At 39.5% G+C, this 20,255-nt stretch overlaps 1 protein-coding gene and 1 long non-coding RNA gene across 2 annotated transcripts; both read left to right on the forward strand.

Moving 5' to 3' along the window:
* Positions 1-1,301: 1,301 nt before the first annotated feature.
* Positions 1,302-12,554, forward strand: LOC127168285 (serine/threonine-protein phosphatase PP1-beta catalytic subunit). The gene is made up of 8 exons (XM_051115014.1): positions 1,302-1,407; positions 7,566-7,697; positions 7,800-8,030; positions 8,563-8,667; positions 8,750-8,821; positions 9,337-9,488; positions 9,930-10,064; positions 11,888-12,554. The coding sequence occupies exons 1-8, from the start codon at positions 1,356-1,358 to the stop codon at positions 11,990-11,992; spliced, it is 984 nt and encodes a 327-aa protein (XP_050970971.1). The 5' UTR covers positions 1,302-1,355; the 3' UTR covers positions 11,993-12,554.
* Positions 12,555-14,567: 2,013 nt separating this feature from the next.
* LOC127168286 (uncharacterized) lies at positions 14,568-17,780 on the forward strand. The gene is made up of 3 exons (XR_007828093.1): positions 14,568-14,921; positions 16,375-16,459; positions 17,100-17,780. It is a non-coding gene; the product is annotated as an uncharacterized LOC127168286 (long non-coding RNA).
* The last annotated feature ends 2,475 nt before the right edge of the window (positions 17,781-20,255 follow it).

Genomic DNA, 20,255 nt, shown 5'->3' on the forward strand with positions numbered 1-20,255 from the left:
CGAGCCCTGAATAATTAGTGACGCCCGACACAGCGAATGCGCATCCTGACGCTGCAGCTTGTTTACAAGCAGAGGAACGCACGCGTGTCGTGTAGTCTCCTGAGGATGAATGAAGATCTTACGGGTTTGGAATGACATGAGGGTGAGTAATTACAATTTTTGGATGAAATATCCCTGTAAGTTACACCATGTTTTCTTTGTTAGATTTCAGAGAACCCAAAGCAGATTACACTTCAACTGTTGAACCTTATATATTACAACGCCCTTATGATCCCAGCCTGTGTTCCCCTGTCTTGAATTTGGACGTCCTGTCTAGAGTGCCAGTTGTAGTCATATTGTTTCACTGGTCCTCTTGATTGCCTTCCCAGGTGTGTTGTTCCCTTGACATTTTGTTTGCATCTCTGTGTATAAATCGCCCTGTTTTTTTTAGTCCGTCTTTGTCTTTGCTTGGATGTCACACTGGTTGTGTTTACTTTGTTCTCTCTGTGTTTGGATTAGCTTTTTGTGTTTTTGGATTAACATCACAGCCTGCACTTGGATCCTTTCGCTCATCATCCCTGCATCAACCTGTTACTCTGTGTGTGTGTGTGTGTGTGTGTGTGTGTGTGTGTACAGTCTTGTATGTATGTATTGTTATTGTTGTTTTTATTATTATTATTATTATTATTATTATTTCTATTGAATCTCAGGTTTGTTTCAACAATAATTGTAGGTTTAAAAGCAACTTTATTTTTCAGTGTATTAGAATGATTTCTGAAGGATCATGTGACACTGAAGACTGGAGTAATGACGCTGAAAATTCGGCTTGGTCACAGCAATCAATTACAGTTTTGAATATATTCACATAGAAAAGCTGTTTTTTTAATCAAATAAATGCAGCCTTGGTGAGCAGAAGAGACATATGTTATGAAGTACAAAACATTGTAAGCCTGGACAAATAAAAGATGGACGCTTAATAGTGTTTTTTTTGTTTGTTTGTTTGTTTGTTTGTTTGTTTTTTAATAAAGTGGTGTGACTTGGACATCAGCACGTAACACCTACTTAATTTTTAACTGATGTTTTTTTGAATAAAGTTCATGGATCTGATGTGGATGGGAATAAAATGTCTCTATACTTTTATCATGTTTAAATAATAATAATCAATCATTCATTAATAAACATCATTCGTGTGCTTAATACGTGTGTTTAATAGAATACGTTTACTTTTAGTTAATGAAAAAAATAATAATAAAAAGAAATAAAACTTGCAAAATGTCAGGCGCGTGCACGTGTGTCGCTGAAGGTCGGGGAGTCGGGGGCGCGCGCGTCTGGCACGCCGAGCGCGCGCTGTGAGGGCGGATCTCAGTCAGTCAGTCATGGCGGAGGGGGAGCTGGACGTGGATTCTCTGATCTCCAGACTGTTGGAGGGTGAGTGACTTTCATCTTCATCTTCATCCTCATCTCATCGCGCTCCGTTCGGCTTCCGCCGATTCCGCGCGAGCGAGTTTGGCGGCTTTGTGCGATCGTTCGCGCGGTTTTCTGGTCGAAAGGCCTGTGTGTTTGTGTCCAACATGTCCGCCCGGCCTGCGACAACAAACTGCGCGAGCAAACGGCCGAAAATAGACAAAAAAATGACATTTCAGCGGAAATCACGATTGCGATTTACTGCTGAAAACAGACAGGAAGAATAATTGGGGGCCTCAGAATCACGAAGAAGTAGATAAAACAGCTCAGAGTCGTTGAAGATGGACGAGGCGAGTCTAAATATTGCGCTCAGCAGATCAGAATAAAAACAGCTGATACTGAAAACATGCAGCACAGAAATGACAGATATATTGTGACTCCTGTCAAACAACACGACACTGCCGTGATATACAAATGAGCACAGAGAGGAATAAAATCATTCACGGCATTAGTAATGTTCACATCACAGAGAAACAGTGCAGGTTCATGTGATGTGATTGATGGTGTTTGATGGTTTGTTCTGCGTTTGAAAGATGATGGAGGAGGAAGATTAGCAAACTTTAGGAGTCTCGCTCATTCGTGTCCTAAACGATGCAGAGAAACAAATGAAATCAGTCATGAGCTTCACTGGGACTGCGGATTATGGGGAATACTTATGGAATATTAGTTGAATTCCTGATGTAACAGATAGAGTTGGGTTTCCTTTGCATTGTATCCGTTCCTCTTTTTAATCTATTTCAAATTTCAGTTCCAATAAGATAACATATCCAATGAAAAAAACAAAATCAAACGTTTAGATATCTAGCGTATTTATTCTGCCTTTTTGTAATTATTATGTGTATATAAATACAAGCACATTCATGTACACGTTTAAGAAATATTAACAAAACTATATGTTTATAGAATTTATATTATACGTAAAAATGTTTTGTATAAACAACATATTTCTCTTAAATATATACATAAATGTGTGTGTATTAATATATACATAATAATTACACAAAGTACACACACATATATTAGGCAAACTAACTTTTTGGTATGCGATGACTCGTTTGACAGCCCTAATACATTTCAAACATTAAATTGTAACTGTCAGTAATAAAATAGTAGCAAACTAAAAATAAAATAAATACAACTCAACACATTTCAGGTACAGAAATTGAAATCAAAAGTTTACAAACATTATAGTTTTCTTCTCATGCATAAAATAAAGATTAATCCTCATTAAAGTATATTATTTAAGATACTCAATGTGAATGATTATGAATGATTTTCTTTTGTTCTTGGATTAAGATTAATGACAGGCAGAACGTTTATTAGGCCGCCGTCTGTCTCTTTAACACCCAACGCATGCACAACTGTTTATGTTCACTAAAGTCAAAAACAGATGTATTTATGTGCACATTGGTCACTAAATGTGAAAGAGAAGTCTGTTCTGGCCTGGAACAACTTTTTTTTTCTGCAGTGAAAATGCACAGAAGGGTTCGAGAACAGACACAGGCCGAGAACCCGCACCGGGATCGCTCTTCTCTGTGCTTCGACCGCGCTTAATTGGTTTAAAATCACATTAAAATGCAAACGCAGGAATCGTTAAGCGAAATGTGTCTTGTTAAATACCCGCTCCTTGCAAATACGGAAGCGGTTCTCGATATGGATTGGCGCTTGTAGGGTCAAAAGTGACAAAAGCAAGAATAAGTTTGGGAATCAAAGCCTTTTTTTTCCTTCTTTTTTTAACAAATAAGATAACATGAAAATGCTTGATGTAATGAACTTTATAATGTCACATTTCAACCAATTACAGTTTTAAAAGGCTGCTTAAAATCATAACATCTTGTTCTATTTAAACCAATGCAGTGGCGTCTCCAGATCCAACAAAAAGGTTCAATGAAAAGGCACAACAGTTCACCCAAAAAGGAAATTTCTCTCGTCATTTACACTGCTTTTGAGTTTTCCCAACATAAAATAAGATATTTTACAGAGTGCTGGCAACTGAACGGTGGTTGTTTCCATTGGCTTCCAATTAAAAAAAAAAAAAAATGGAAGTCAATGGCTACAGTCAACTGTTTATTTTTATTTATTTATTTATTTATTTATTTATTTATTTATTTATTTTTACCAACACTCTTATAAACATTTGCCAAACCTTCTCTAGACCAGTGACCCGAGAGCTGGTTTATTTCTAATTCAGACTAGTTTGAGCTGAACAGCTGCTGCTTTACTTCATTTCAATGTCTTGAAAGATGAAAGTGTCCATTATATGATGAGTTATTTCAGAGATTATGAAATGACTGTTAACTAAAGTTCACCTATAAATAATCTTTTATTTACTCTCCCTCATGTCATTCAGATCTGCTGCAGAACATAAAACATTGACATCATTTATTAACATCAGTGGACTTTAATTTGTATTGACAGGCAACACTTGAGACATTTCTCTAAGTGTCTTCTTTTATGTTCCTCATATGAAAGTGAGTCAGACAGGTGTGAACGTCAGTAAATGATGACAGAATGATGGTTTTGCTTGAATTGTCGCTTTAATGTGTGTTTATTCAGCAGCGTTTGCAGGCGTTTTCAGCCGTAGTGTGATCATTTAAACAGTCGTAAATGAATAACATCACTGATGAATAAGACTCATTACCTCTTGATTAATGTACGACTTATTCAAAATAAGATTTAGGCTGTTGTGTGTGTATAATGTCATCTAATATGTAGTCTGTGTGTGTGTGTGATTCTCCAGAGAACAGCACAAAACCTTCATTTCACACAAGACCTTATTTGGTTGCATTCACAGTGGAAAAAATAGATCTGAAAATAGCCGGGACTGGTTTTCATCAGAGCCAGAACACACACACACACACACACACACACACACACACACACACACACACACATTGATTCCTTAAGACAAAACACGCTGGCTGAACTTTACTGTCTTACGTAACGTCAGCAGCAGACGATGAACTCGATCACAGAGCCTGTAGGGTTGGTAGAGGAGAGACCTATGAAATACACTTATTTGTTTATTTATTAAGTAACCATTTTAATTAATTAACATTTTAATGGTAATTAACTTTAATTAGATATCTCGAAAAATTTTATGACATGATTGATACGATTTCTTTGAGGAATATTTTTTTGTTTCGATTAGATTCAGGTTGAAAAATCAATATTATGTAAATTTCACAACAAAAATAATACAAACTAAAAGAAAAAGTATAAATGCGACAGACGTTGCATGTATTTATAGCACTAAATAATGGCCAATCCATAAAAGTAATACTTCTCTCAAAAGTAGACTTATGATAATCTGTGTTTTTCTACAGTGTACTGGAGCTTTTAACAGCATTTTAAATTGCAAATCTAAACGTTAAAAAATGCTCTGATGTGCGCGCTGGAGACCTGCGCCGGACGGATTTTTCAGTCCCGCTCCCGCCCGCAAAAGGCCGCATAAATGTAACCTATATAGTGTTGTTGTTTTTTTTGTTTGTTTTTTTTTTTTTACATGAAATAGTTCTGTAACATCTCGAAAGTTCCACAAGATCCCAGCGTAAATGCTCCTGAAAAAATATTTATTTAAGCTAAGCATCAACATTTACAAACCACTGCCATTCTGAACAGAAAAGCAAGCGGCTGCTGCGTGCACGGCAGAATAAGAGCAAACAGCTTCTCATCTCAGTTCATCACGATCTCATAAAGCTCTTATGACACAATGAATCTTTCACAATGTCTGCACTACGTGTGTTGTAATGAAAGGATTCGTGAACACTGTGCAAGAACTTTTGAGCGGTGAGTGGATTCTAACTTAAACACCTCTGATTGGCCGAAGCGTTCCAGAAATCAACAGATGACTCCATGACTCCTTCTTGCATGTTGTTCGCGTGTTCTGTGTGAATGGCGTGTAGCGACGGGAGCGGTTAGTCACGTGCAGTTGGATCGTACTGTTATCAACGACATATTGCCAAAGTGTCTAATTCTAACATTTGGTCATATTTCTGTTCAAAAAATCCTCAATTTCTAACAAATAAAATCATAGAAATGCGTTCAGTTTAGGTCAGTACGTTAGATGTTGAAGTGACCGCAGGCTAATGTGCCGTTCATGTTAATCACAGAACTAAAGACACAGAAAATAGCAAATCAATCAGTTTACAGCCGATTTACTTTATACGGTGAAGACTGTGCTGTTTTATTCCTGCATTTGATTACTCATTTTCTGTAGTATTTTTCCTTATTAGATGCACCTGAAAAGTGTAACGCTGTTTATTTCTTTGTGTTTATGTTGTATGTATTTGTCTTTTGCTTGTATTATGACTGACTGTTGATTTGACTTCAGTAGATTTTATTTTATTTATTTTTTTTTTTTTTTTTTTTCATTAAATTAGACTAGTAGTAGTTTTGTAACAACCTTTTTCCAGTAAAAATAACTCAAGGTATCAGAGATGATTTTGGTCGTATCGCTCACCCCTACTAATAATATTACATATTCATAGAAATGAACATTTAGTTTCAGTAAAATCAGTTTTTTCGGCTCTACAGCCCTCAATTTTGCTTTATCTGACTCTTAAATTACCGTTGCTTCTCTATTGCGTCATACTTTTGTATATCACACTTTGCTTACAATTATACATCTGTAATACATTTAATGTTATGCATAATTATAAAAATAATGTAACGTGTGAATATATCACATTTATGCCAAAATATTAGAGTTAATCTGTGGTTTGTTTATAGTGTGAATGTTCTTGTTTACTTCTATTTTTAGGATTTGAAGTAATTTCTTTCCGTATGAATATTAAAGTCACACACGATGATGATCAAACCCTTTTAACATTTTACAAATCGCATGATCCCAAAAAACAGTCGTGTCTGGTTCGATAGAAAGACAGAATAAAAGGGATAGAAAGATGTGTTTTTCTTGTATGTCTGGTTTGACGCGTGAACAGTTGAGTTCTGTGTGTAACGAACGTCAGATTGAGTGTGTGAACACGTGTGTGTGTGTGTGTGTGTGATGCTCTGGGTGATGGTGTGCGTGTGCGTGTGCGTGTGCGCGTGCGTGCGTGCGTGTGTGTGTGTTGTGCCCATATAAGGTCATGAGTGTGAGTCTGTGAGGAGTTTTCTGTTCCGTCACACACAGGCTGTTCTCAAACAGGTTCTGTGTGTGTGTGTGTTTCTGGTCTGACCAGCTCCTCCAGGTGTGTGTGTTTGAGCGTCTGTATCTCTTGCTGTGTTTCTGTGTTTATATATTGAGAGATTGATTTGTCAGCTTATATTTTAAGATGAGCAGCATCTGTGGAGCCACAAAACATGTTTTTTCTTAATTTTATTTTATTATTATTATTATTATTATTATTATTATTAATGTCAATTATTTAATGTCACTACTACTGTAAAAAAAAATAATAATAATAATAAAAAACATTTAATTAAAAAAAGTATTTAATAATATAATTGTATTTTATAGTGCAACTGTTCAATTACAGTACTGTTATTTAATGTTATGAGCTTTTATTTTGGCAGGAAAGTGCAGGAAACTCTTAAACGTTTTTTCTTTGCTTCATAAACAATCCTTGTTGTGGTGAAATGAATGATGCACCAAAGCCATGTTGTGATTTCATTTTGATGACTATCAAGTGACTATACTGTGAAGTATTTTATATGACTATTCTGTTGTGATATGTGGAGTGCAGTTGAATTCATACAACATTAATAGTTTAATAATGATTTAAAAATATAACAGTGGATTAAATTGCAACAAAATATTTTATTTAATAAAGTGCTTCAGTAGAGAGAGACACAGCACAATTACAATTAAAACACACACACAGTGAATCTCTGTCTGGATGTGCTGTAGATCTCTGAACATGTCCATATATGACCAGCCTTCATCCAGCCCGTGTGTGTGTGTTGTGTGTGAATCAGAGCTCACCGCAGTGAAATCCTCATTCTGAGGGCAAAGTGTAAATGTAATGATCATTGTTAATATAATGATGTGTCTAAAAAGCAGGACTGAAATGTAGAAAGTTCAGTTTTCAGCATCAGTTTGATCCGACGAGATTAGAGATCATGTCAGTCTTATATCTGAGAATGTCTGATGTTAACGCTGCCGTCTATTGTTTGGTCAGTGCGAGGATGCCGTCCAGGGAAGATCGTCCAGATGACGGAGGCGGAGGTTCGGGGTTTGTGCATTAAATCGCGCGAGATCTTCCTCAGTCAGCCCATCCTGCTGGAGCTGGAGGCTCCTCTCAAGATCTGCGGTGAGTCTCACACACATACGCATCTCAGATTCACAGCCTTCCTTCAGTCATTGTTTCAGAGATCACGAGCGAATCCTGTCCAACACGTTCCTCCGTCCGCAGGCGACATCCACGGCCAGTACACGGATCTCCTGCGGCTCTTCGAGTACGGCGGCTTCCCTCCGGAGGCCAACTACCTGTTCCTGGGCGATTACGTGGACCGAGGGAAGCAGTCGCTGGAGACCATCTGCCTGCTGCTGGCCTACAAGATCAAATACCCCGAGAACTTCTTCCTGCTCCGCGGGAACCACGAGTGCGCCTCCATCAACCGCATCTACGGCTTCTACGACGAGTGTGAGTGACGGAGCGTCACGGTGAACCGTCCGAGAAACGCCTGCTCGTGTTTCATGAGTCAGAGCCGAGAAACGTGTACTTACACACCAGAATAGTATTGCAAAAGAAAATAAAGTTCTGCAGTGTTTTTTTTTTTTGTTTTTTTTTTAAATGTACGACTCTACTGCATTTTGCAAAAACTGTTTTCTTTTGCAATACTTATGTTGTTTTGCAAATGAATGTGGAAAAAAGGAAATTATGATCTTTGCATTATGACATGCTCTTCATGATCATGATGATTCTCAGTACTGAGATGCAAAAATTGTGATTTGTAAATCGTATTCACTCACAACGGCAGCGTTTGCTGCGCTGACTGTAATGGAGGATTGATGTTGTTGATGACAAATTGTTTTACAGTAAGAATAATCTTAAGAAAAAAATTTAATAATCCTTAAAATTTAATAATAGAATTGCTTTTTCTTAGACTTTATGGTGAAATAACATGACAGGCTTTTCTGAGCGATATATTTTATTTTTGTTTTTTTTTCCGCAGGCAAGCGCAGGTTCAACATCAAACTGTGGAAGACGTTCACCGACTGTTTCAACTGTCTGCCGATCGCCGCTATCGTGGACGAGAAGATCTTCTGCTGTCACGGAGGCAGGTTTAGCAGCGCCGCCTCCGTTAATGATCGATCGTACAGACCGTGATTTAAACCGCTGGTGTGTTTTCTCTTCCAAAGGTCTTTCGCCAGATCTCCAGTCGATGGAGCAGATCAGACGCATCATGAGACCGACGGACGTACCTGACACAGGTGAGACGACAGACTTTTTTCTTTTTTCTTTTTTTTTGTTTATTTGTTTACGGGGCAACACACATTAATAAACATGGCTGTAAGTATGCCGGAATTAGCCAAAAAAAGCTATTTTTCATATGTGGACCCTAGACACAATGTTATAAAGTCACTGTAAAAACAAAAACAAAATCACTGATATACAATGTGAAAAGCAAAGGACCCAGAATAGATCCTTGGAGAACACCTGTGGATATACTTAAGAGGTCTGACTTATAATTCTGTATTCCTGTGTACAGAGTGTTTGATCATGAGCTGTGCTCGTCCTGCCAGCAGAGGGCAGCACACACACACACATCATCATCATCTCTGGCTCATGAATCACACTATCATACTTGTTCTCTGTTGTATGTTGATAGTGCAGGTGTTCATTCACATGTGCACAGGTGACGGTGTGTGAGCAGTGCAGTCGTGTGCTGAACTCGGATCAGTCCTGACGTGTGTGTGTGTGTGTGTGTGTGTGTGTGTGTTTTCAGGGCTGTTGTGTGATCTGCTGTGGTCGGACCCTGATAAAGACGTTCAGGGTTGGGGTGAGAACGATCGTGGCGTGTCCTTCACCTTCGGTGCAGACGTGGTCAGCAAATTCCTCAACCGTCACGATCTGGATCTCATCTGCCGCGCGCATCAGGTGATTAAACCCGTCAGCCGTTCCTGTTAGTCTCCGTCAGTGAGTCACGTGACCGATGCACTGATGCGCTACTTTTTCACAAATTGTACAGCAAATTGTTGTTGACCTCATTTATCAAACTCAATCATTCACAGTGTTACTAAAGTTATTATAATAAAAACATTGAACAGACGTGTTCTTTGAGTTATGGGAAATGCATGTTAATTAAATGGTTAGTGATTTTTGTAGCCAGGGGTGGTTTCAGGGTTCTGAATGTCTGACCTGTAACACTAAGTTGAGCTTATGATCGTATTTTCAGCAGCTCCTTTACACACATTTGCTGTAGAAATGAGGAGGTGTTTTATACCGTGTTTGTGTGTGTCAGTGCAGCGTTCAGACGCACACAGAGGTTTCTGGTGGTTTTGTGTGACCGGTTTATGACGGCTCTGGTGTTTTTTGCAGGTGGTTGAGGACGGTTACGAGTTCTTCGCCAAACGGCAGCTGGTCACGTTGTTCTCAGCACCCAATTACTGCGGCGAGTTCGACAACGCTGGAGGAATGATGAGTGTCGACGAGACACTGATGTGCTCCTTCCAGGTCACATGACTTCACCTTCACAGTCACATGACTTCACCTCCACCTATAAAACCACTTTATTAGTATTTAAATAGGATATGTTTATGTTGATCATTATTCTTGTTCAGATGGCGCTGTATTAAGCAGTATATGAAACGTTCACTTCATAATTCACTAATAATTCACTTCATCTGTGATGGAGCTCGCAAACACCGCGAGAGCTTCACTGACGAGAGCAGAAAGTGTCCGTTTTCAACTCCGCCCCCGACTGCTCTCGGCTACTCTCGTTGATCTCCGTCTGTAGCCGTAGATGAAGTCGAACACACCTTTTGACTTCTCAGTCACATGACTTCACCTTCACAGTCACATGACTTCAGTCACATGACTTCAGTCACATGACTTCACCTTCACACATCTGGTCTAATGCAGCCTTCCTGAACAAATCCTGCAGCAGGGAAAACTTACTTAGGCTATGTTCACACTTGGCGTCTTTTTTGACAAGAAAAAGTTGACAACGGCGCGTTTTTAGCAAAAAAAGAAGCTGGCAGCGTTGCAGCCGTGGCCGTCTTTTGTTGCTATAACAACAGCTGCAATCTTATGAATCTCGAGAAAAGGATCTGCGAGCCGAGACTGGAAGAAGGGACGCCCGAAGCGCAGCGGCGTTCATGTTAACAAAAACCGACGCGCGGCTCCGATAGCCTTGTGGGCAGCGCGTCGGTTAACGGGGAGGAGAATGTTGGTTAACAACAATAAAATGAAAGTCTATCAACCGGCACCGTCTCCATTTTTCTTGCTGTTCTTGTTGTTATGGAAACGACAGGTCTCGCTACTCGCTTGTCATTGGTCAGCTGTGAAAAAGGCGCTTGACGTAGGGCGTTCTTTTCAGAAAAGTTGAACTTTTTTCAACTTGAAAAGACGCTCTGAGCTGCAGAAAAAGACGCCGGCGCTGGCGTTTAAAAAAAAAAGCGCTCATGACTTTTTTGAAAAGACGGTTTACTCCATAGAATTATAATGTAAAACAGACGCTGGCAGTTTGAAAAAAGACGCCAAGTGTGAACGTAGCCTTATGCTGTACTTATACTTTGCATCAAGGAAATTGTTTCTTTTAAGACCATTATTATTACGATTTTTGCATTTTGAAATGCAAAAAATGTGGAATTTGTAAATTGTGTTTATTCATAATGTCAGTGTCTGCTGCAGATGATGATGATGGTGATGATGATGAGTCATATTATAGTAAAAAGAATCTTGAAAATCTTCAAAAAAGATATTTAGAAAAATATCCTCAAAAAAAAGATATTTTGGTAACACTTTATAATAAGGTTCATTAGTTACATTAGTTAACATGAGCTGAGGATGAACAATATTCTTCAACAGCATTTATTAATCTTAATGTTATTTTCTGCATTTACTAATGAATTATTAACATGACAAGTTGTGTTTAACATTAGTTAATGCACTGTGAACAAATAATGAACAACTGTATTTTTATTAACTAACATTGACAAAGATGAATCAATAGTGTGATACATGTTTGTTAAAGCATTAACTAACGTTAACAAATGACACGTGATGGTAAAGTGTTACCGATGTTTTAGGGGAAAATGCGTTCAGTCGTTTTGGGCTGAAATGTGAGCTGGATGTGTTTTTATGAAATTCACTCATAATCCTAATAATTCACACCAATTCACAACTGTATGTTTTGAGACTGATGTGGCGCTTTATTCAATGCAGACAGTCTCCATGCAGCCTCACAGTCGCGCACAGGACAGGAAACGATTACACCGTTGTGAAAGTGTAGCCGTTTGTGTGATTAAAGCTGCGTTTTGTTGTTGGATCTTCAGATTCTGAAGCCGTCGGAGAAGAAGGCGAAGTACCAGTACGGCGGGATGAACTCTGGGCGTCCCGTGACTCCGCCCCGGACGGCCACGCCCCCAAAGAAACGGTGAAGGGCGGAGCGACGACCGGCATGAAGACTGTCTTGAAAACACAAATGATGTAGTTAAAGAAACCACACGTGTTTTTCTTTTTGTTTTTCCTTCTGTTCGAGGCGTATTTTATTTTCCGTTTGGTTTGATTTGACCTTCTCTGAGTCTCACTGTGTGCTGCTTTCATCTGACTGTCCGTAACGTCACGTTTCCCAGTGTTTGAACGCTCATTCTGGTCACATATCGGGGCGCTTCGTCTCAGCTTTCTCCACTGCTCTGCGTCTAACAGGACGATGTACATTGACTAGGTGTTTTTCTAGTTAATCATTTCACTCTTTAGGCCTGTTTGAGTCGAACAGGTTCATAACATCTGGATTTTCAGTAAATAAACTTTAACAAACCTTTCTGACGTGCCAGTATGTTTTGAAGCCTCTTTTGTGACGCGTCTTCGAAATGCGTCCATTTATTAGCGCGCGCACGCATTCACGCGCTCGTGCTCAGTGAACTCGACCAGTGAAGAAGCGCGCGATTGTCCGGATGTAGCGAGACGCGATTATATGAACAATAAAGAAATAAAAGGTCATTTTTATCTCACATTTCTGACTTACAAAGCTGCAGTTACCTTTATTATTTGTTATTCTGTGTCTGAAAAAATAGAGAAACAAAATCTGAAGATTACTGACTTTTTTTTTATTGCAATTCTGATTTTCTCTTTCAATCCCTCCATACAAGAGAACAAAACGGCCAGAACAAAAGTCGTTGTTTACCTTTTATTCTATTTATTATTTAGCTTCCATTGTATTGGGTCATAATGAATTTTCATTAACTCTTAAAAGAATCAAGACACAACTTTATCACTTGAACTGAAATAAGTTAAAAGTAATAAACAATACTTCAAGTATGCAACATCAGCATGTGTCTTATAAATTCTGCATTACATAACTAAAACATTTACCAGCTTTAATATCCTCTGTATTTGGTTAGCTCACATGCAAACTTAGCAAAGCTAGAATACCATAAGCACACAATTTTTTTATTCCTGGAATCTGGAAAGAATTAAACACAGAAACTCTGTTTTTCTTATGTAGCGCTCTTTATTAGGTGCCACTCTATTGACAATTCTTAATGACGATCCATTATTTCTATACTGACTGAGTTGACGCTAAAATATTGACATTTAATTTCTGACTGGAATGAATCCTGTTGCTGTTTAACAAACTGGTTGTTCAACTGATAAAACGTTTGAGAGTCATTCTACAATTAGTGGAACATGTCACGTCTAACTTTTCACTTCAAACAATGATCACTTTTATATCAGGGGACATTTCTAATTCATTTAATACAAAAATCCTTCAGACGCCCATCTTTTATCTTGTGAAAATGTCATGTTCTATAATGGAATTTGCTGTTTTTGTGCTGCCGATTTGGTAAAGGTAAGATTTTGCTCTTCAGATTAGCTCTAAAATACATGTTTCTGTATGTATGTATTATACATATTTGTCCAAAATAATCATTAAATTATGAGAAAGGTGTTTTTTAAACTATTTTGCTCATGCATCTACATTAAATCATCCCTTTTGTGTATGTCCGAGTAATCAGCAAACCCCTATAAATCTGCAATGGTTTGTTCCCAAGTCACGTGTCCAACATCACCTGATCTAATTTCCTTTGTTGGAGGGAAATGTGAAGACAGTGTGGTAGGTCTCAAGTCCTCTTCAATAATGTGTCTGTATCACTGTCTGCACACAGAGCAGGTTAATCGACCGTCAGCTGTCATCAGCATGTTCTGGTGAAACTGTGTCGCATGTTACATTTGTAAATATGTAGAGAAAGAATATAAAAACATGAGTTCATGAAGGTAGTGTTCTAACGTGTCCAAGGTCAGCAGTTTGCACAAGGCCATAAAATGCCCAAAATGTCAACTGTGTTACCCGTCGACTGTAATACAGCTGACGAGGATTAACAAGAATTCCTCATGATTGACCTGAACCTATGTAATACTATAGATTTGACACACAGTAGTCAACATTGTAAGTGGATCAGTGAAGTTCATCAAAGTTGTCCTAAGACAAGAACAGTGTATTGTGGTTTTAGAACAACTTTGATGAAACTTAGATCCACTCAAGGTTTGAGAATTCTATTTCTGCTTGGTCATGACTGTTGAAAAGGAACTGAAAAAGTTCAGATAAAACGTTTTTATCTTAAAGAAAATTTTCTCTTTTTCTTTCAATGTGTCCTGTCAACTGTGTTGTGTGGTTTTTATGTCATAAATCTTTTAAATGTGCTCTAAATCATCTCTGGAGATGGAAGTCTTGGGTAAGGATGGTGAATAACACTAAATTTAGTAATTGTGGATTTATGTTAAAGAAACATGATCCCACAGAACGCCCCTTATGAAGCCCCGAAGTCATATTCTTAAATGGGTCAGACAGATAACCTCAAAAACTGGTGAATAGAATCCAGAACCTTCAAACAAATGTGTTGTCAAACATGTGGTGCTTCATTCATGTTTCATTTGACACAGCATTTGTCCGTAAAACAGCTGACAAAGTCATGAATCAAATGTTAATTTTCATGAACATATTTAAAACCGCTGTGAAATGTTCGAGCGAAAGACTGTACTCTGTCCCTCACGGCCTCGCGTTCGTCCAAACGGTGTCTTTGGTCTGTAATAAAGCAGTCTGTGCAGCTGTGAGACGCATTAATCATGGTCTCCAACACAAACATCATATGATCTGTAGTGGAGCGTGCGGCGCAGCAGGTGGCGCTGTTCGTCTGTGATCTGAGAGCTGAAGATCATCACAATCACAGCAGACCAGTTGTTATGTCACATCACTGATTTGAAAAAGCTCTGAATGACACGGACTGATTGTTCATGTGAATCCATCAGTGCTTCATCTGTCACATTCTCATCACACAGATTACCCACGATGCACCGCGGCGGGCCTGCGTGAGTCACAAGACACGTCTTGTCGTTGCCCTTTTGTTACCAGTGCTTATTTTCTCTCATGCGTTGTGTTCGTTTAGCAGCCGGCGGAATGAAGCAACAGCAGGCAGACGAAGACGCTCGCGGGTCTGAACACGCCTCGTGTCGCGGGAGAAAATCTGACCTGAAACCGCGTTTGCGCCGACCGCACGCTTCAGAGAAACTCCTGCAGCAGGAAGGACTGAGTCAGAGCCGCTGCGTTTGTGATCTCAGACGAATGTTTAGCTTCGCTCGGCCCAGACGTATAATTCACAGGCGTAATGAGAGACGTTTGTGTGGAAACAGAGCTCCTGTTTACTGCAGCGAGAACAGCCACGTCCACACTGACCCGTTCACCGGCCGGGCCCTGAGATCCAGGTCGATCATGTGACGTGAGATGATGCGGAAAAACATCCTTGATTCATAAACCCATATTAGACTGATCTCCATCTCAGAGATCACAGACACACTGCTGTTCCTGCCGTTGAATGAATTTCACAGAAAGGCTTTAAATTGAACTCAAAGACTGAATTTTAATTTCATTAGTGACACTGAACTCGTTTTACGGCTCTTGTGGATCAAACATCAGTCGTCTGACCCAGTAAAGCGTCAGTGGGATTGATTTTAAGCACATTAATCACAGTTCACTGATGTCAGTGATGAACCACAATCTACTGCACAGTTTATAATGATGAACCATGATAACCAAAAAAAACCAAAAACACCAGATTTGTGTTATATCTGCAAATGTGTTAAAAAGAAGAGAAACATGAGAGTGTCAAAGACGATCCAAAGGAGCACAATGACAAATCTCTAAACAGGTTTATTTCTTTGTAATGAGGTGTCAACACACATCTAGACTCGTCTCGTCTGATGAAGCTGTAACGAATGAATGAATCAGTGTTTGTTGTTCTGATCAGCATCACGAGTGTCTGCAGAAACAAACGCTTTCATGCTGAATTTAACTGAATCTGCAGGTTTTCTGTCATCTGTTGATCTTCACTGTCAGATCAGTTCCTCTGGACGATTGATCCGATGACTGTCTGATTTTCGCACAGATGGATTTTCTTATTTATTTGTCCTGAGAAACCTGAACGTGTCCAGAGCTCAAGGGCTTGATTTCACACGTGGCCGCGTTACCAAACGTGTCTCGGTGTTTCCGCATGCGTCTCTATTACTGTAGTGTAACACTGTTACTGTAAACGTCGTCCTCTAGTCCGATGCTTTCATTTAACAGTTCAGAGAGAATCTCAGCGAGCAGACGTGAACAGACGGACGGATGAGCCGATCGAGTCCTGAGCTTCATTCTGACAGGAGACACTTAACAACACATGTTAAAACAGTGGGAATGAGATCAGCTGTTTGTGTAAAAAAACAGAACTGATGATGTCTGTGAAGTTTCTCTGCTCTCTGTTTGCATGTGTTCTGTGTTTCGCAGGTGTGAATGTGTCCGTGTCTCGTCTTCAGCCTCAGGCTCAAGTATCTGAAGATCGTCCGGCGTCTCGCTGCCAATAAGGTCAAAGGTCAGCAATGACACAATTCCACAGATAAGATGAGACTCTCTGATTGGCTCACGCTGCTGCTGCTCATGAACACACAGGAATGTCATTGAACAAACACACCTGTACACACACACACACGCTGCTTCCCGCATCTGGATGAGTTTAAACACGCTTCCGTATGTTGAGAAATTCATGTGTCGATAGACAAACTCTGCAGTCCTTTCAGTCAGGAGCTCACAATATGACAGATGAAACGATGAAAATATGAAATGTAATAGATTCACTGCTGACATACTCAACTCTTACCATTCACAGTCAGAAACACACGCTCACACACAAATAATACGTAAAAGTAACGTATAACTTTTTTCATCTAAATGTCTGAATCTGAATTTTGAAATTCTAAGTTCAATCTTTTAAAATGACATTTTTGCACTTCCTGTTCTGTTGAAGTTTGATCTTTCTGATTTCATATTTAAGGAAGTGACATTATTTCATGAGTTATCGTTCATCAGTGTTTCATTATGTTTACACTCATAACTAAAAAAAGCTGTGATTTTTCAAACTGTTATTAGATATTTTGCAGTGAGCTGCTGTAACTCAGTAACATTCATCCAATCACATTATACGAGTGTAACACTGGTGTTCTCTCCATTATAAGATCAAACGTTATCAAACAGGCCGTGGACATTCCTGAGCGGCGCCTTCACTCCGACGGGACGGATGTGGAATTTTGGACGGATGTGCACCTAAAGCCCAGCAGGCTGTTGTTGTGGCTGTTTTTTGGCCGATTCATCAATGAGATCATTGATGAGAAAGAGAACTCCAACTGACTATTCAGCTTAGCTAATGAAAGTACAAGAAAAAAGAAAAAAACGGAACTGCTGAAAGCACCAGTGACGGCGTCCAGAGGAACACACAGACACTTGCTGTCTCTTTTTTTTATCCACAAGGAGGCGACCGAAGACCGTCAACGCCAGCACCAATTGCGACTTAGCAGACATGATTGAAAAAAGCTGCATGAATCTGTCAGTAATGAGCACAGCTGCTGTAAACAATGGTAAAAGCTGCTTGTTTTGCATATCCGCAGTTGTAATTCATCTGGTTTCCCTCTTTAAATGCTGAATACAGAACGCTGCCACCTGCTGTTTGGGAGACTCATGTTCTACACATTAGTAGTTTGTCCGGTGTGTTGTAGCGCAGGTGATGTGAGATGACCCACATTCAGTTTCCTCAGCGCTCGATCTTTGGTGTTGGTTTGGTGTGTCCCGACCCCAACCTGAAACTACTTCATGGAAATGTATTTAAATCTGTTTTAAAATAAAAGCGCGAGTGAAGCTGCAGAATCAGCACTCGTGTGATATCGTTTAACTGTATCATATAAATATGAGACAGAAACACATACAGGGGTGTTTTCCCCAATCTTTTAAATTTTAGGCACATTTAACTGCATTCTACAGAATTCATGTGGCGTGTTGTTGTTCTGCATCATGTTCATCATGTACACGAGCGTTTAGATTGAAGTGGCTGCACAAACTGATCCGTGTTTGACACTGAAGAATCACGAGAGCTGTAGACACTCTCACTCTGTCTGGACTGTTTTTGTTCTGGTTCATGTCAGTTAGTGTGTGTCGTTAACTCCCATCTCATGTTCTCCCTCAACTTCAAAATCGTCCTATATCACTGTTTTACCTTTTTTGTTAAGGGTGTTTGATCTTCTTTGCATGTTCACTTTGTAAACACTGTGTCTGTGCTTCTGCAGCGATGTAGGATGATTTTGAAATGATTTTTGAAGTTGAGGGAGAAAATACGATTGGAGTTTTTCGACATACCCTAACTGTCTTGAGCCAGAATACACAGAGTTCAGGGAGAGAAAGACAAGATGAGCGTTTGACATTAAAAGTATATAAATTGTATTATTTTTATGAAAATAACCGATCGTTTCACTAGATAAGACCCTTCTTCCTCAGCTGGGATCGTTCACAACCGCATTTCACGAAGTATAACAACCGCATATCTGATGAGTGTTCATCTGAATATTATGGGAATTTGTTGTGGTACATGAATGTATGTGGTGGTTCGGCCCTGTCGACTTTTTCAAATGAAAAGATCAAAAAAATTGAGTGCGCACATGACGTGACATTGTCATCCGTTCAGATGAAGCTTCACGCTCACGTCACAATCTGTTCAGACAGTAAATGAGAACAAAGATCAGTTTCTCTCCAGCGGACAGACTGGAATTCCTGCTATGAGACACAACAAACACACACACACACACAGATTCTTCCCACAGGAGCATGTGTGTGTGTGTGTGTGTGTGTGTTGATACAACAACTGCTGACACACACAATCAAATACACACAACACAATCAAGTTAATCAATCATTTGCTCTCTTGACTGAAGCATCACTGGAGTTTGTTTGAGATGAATCTGAAGACACGGCCGGATGAAACTGATGGAGTGTGTGTGTTTCTGCGGGACGTCCAGCTGCTGTTTGTCCTCAATCACACGTCACTGATCCTCACTCTGATATTCCCTCGTGAAAAACAATCATACTATAGGATACCTTTAAAAAGAGTACTGATTCATGAAATGATATACACTATACAGACAAAAGTATAGTCTCACAGGTCTTAATGACCGAATTCAGGTGTTTCAATCAGGTCCAGTGCCACAGGTGTGTAGAGTCAACACTAGTCATTCACTAGTGTTCAGAGTATGAGCTGTGGGTGATGTTGAGTATCAGCGGTTCGGTTCGGTCACACACAGCTGTGAAAATGACGCTCAGACACGGATTATAAAGCGACGTGACACGACAGGAAGTGCTGATGTGAGCAGCAGCTGGAAAGCGTTTGATTTGTGTAACTCTAGATGACGGAGCCGCAGGGGCCACAGAACAGACTCTCCCATTGGACACAATGTGGCTTTGTGCTGCTGCGGCTCACACACACACACACACACACACACACACACACACACACACACACACACACACACACACACACACACACACACACACACACACACACACACACACACACACACACACACACACACACACACACACACACACACACACACACACACACATCACAAACACACAAACACACACACACACACACACACACACACACACACACACACACACACACACACACACACACACACACACACACACACACACATCACACACACACACACGTACGTTTGTTTTTGTTAATTGTGGGGACTTCCATAGGCTGCATCGTTACACTTTCAGATAAACACCATTTACTATTTTTAATCATTTTTTTACATTGTGGGGACATTTGGTAAAAAACAAGTACAAGACACACACACACACACACGTGCGCACACACAAACTCTCTCTCACACAGATTTTGGGTTAACGTATAACTGTCATAGGCTGCATCATAAACTTTCAGATAAATGAATTTTTTATTTTTAATCATTTTTTTACATTGTGAAGCAGAAACATTTTTCCTTAAAAGCTCTTGAACAGATGAATCCAGTGTTGCCACACAAACTCTCTCTCACACAGATTTTGGGTTAACGTATAACTGTCATGATAATTACATCATAAAGTAAGCTATATGAATGAATGTTTTTTGTTTTTTTGACTCATCTATGTGGTGAAGCAGAAACTGATTTTTCCTTAGAAAGCTCTTGAACAGATGAATCCAGTGTTGCCAACTTCTTTGGATTTAGCAAACCTTATTTTTTTCGAGTTTATGAGACTGTCTTATTTAGTTTATGAGACTGCCGCGCGCGAGCGCAAAGTCGTGCTTTCCCAGCGCGCGCTCTCCCTCTCTCTCT

Source organism: Labeo rohita, chromosome 7, assembly GCF_022985175.1.
Source record: "Labeo rohita strain BAU-BD-2019 chromosome 7, IGBB_LRoh.1.0, whole genome shotgun sequence".
NCBI lineage: Eukaryota > Metazoa > Chordata > Actinopteri > Cypriniformes > Cyprinidae > Labeo > Labeo rohita.

Excerpts from the sequence above, each read along its gene's own strand:
- LOC127168285 (XM_051115014.1), top strand. The coding sequence starts at position 1,356 with ATGGCGGAGGGGGAGCTGGACGTGGATTCTCTGATCTCCAGACTGTTG. Across the intron at positions 8,031-8,562 it reads CTACGGCTTCTACGACGAGT|GCAAGCGCAGGTTCAACATC; the intron begins GTGAGTGACGGA and ends TTTTTTCCGCAG. Across the intron at positions 10,065-11,887 it reads CACTGATGTGCTCCTTCCAG|ATTCTGAAGCCGTCGGAGAA; the intron begins GTCACATGACTT and ends TTGGATCTTCAG.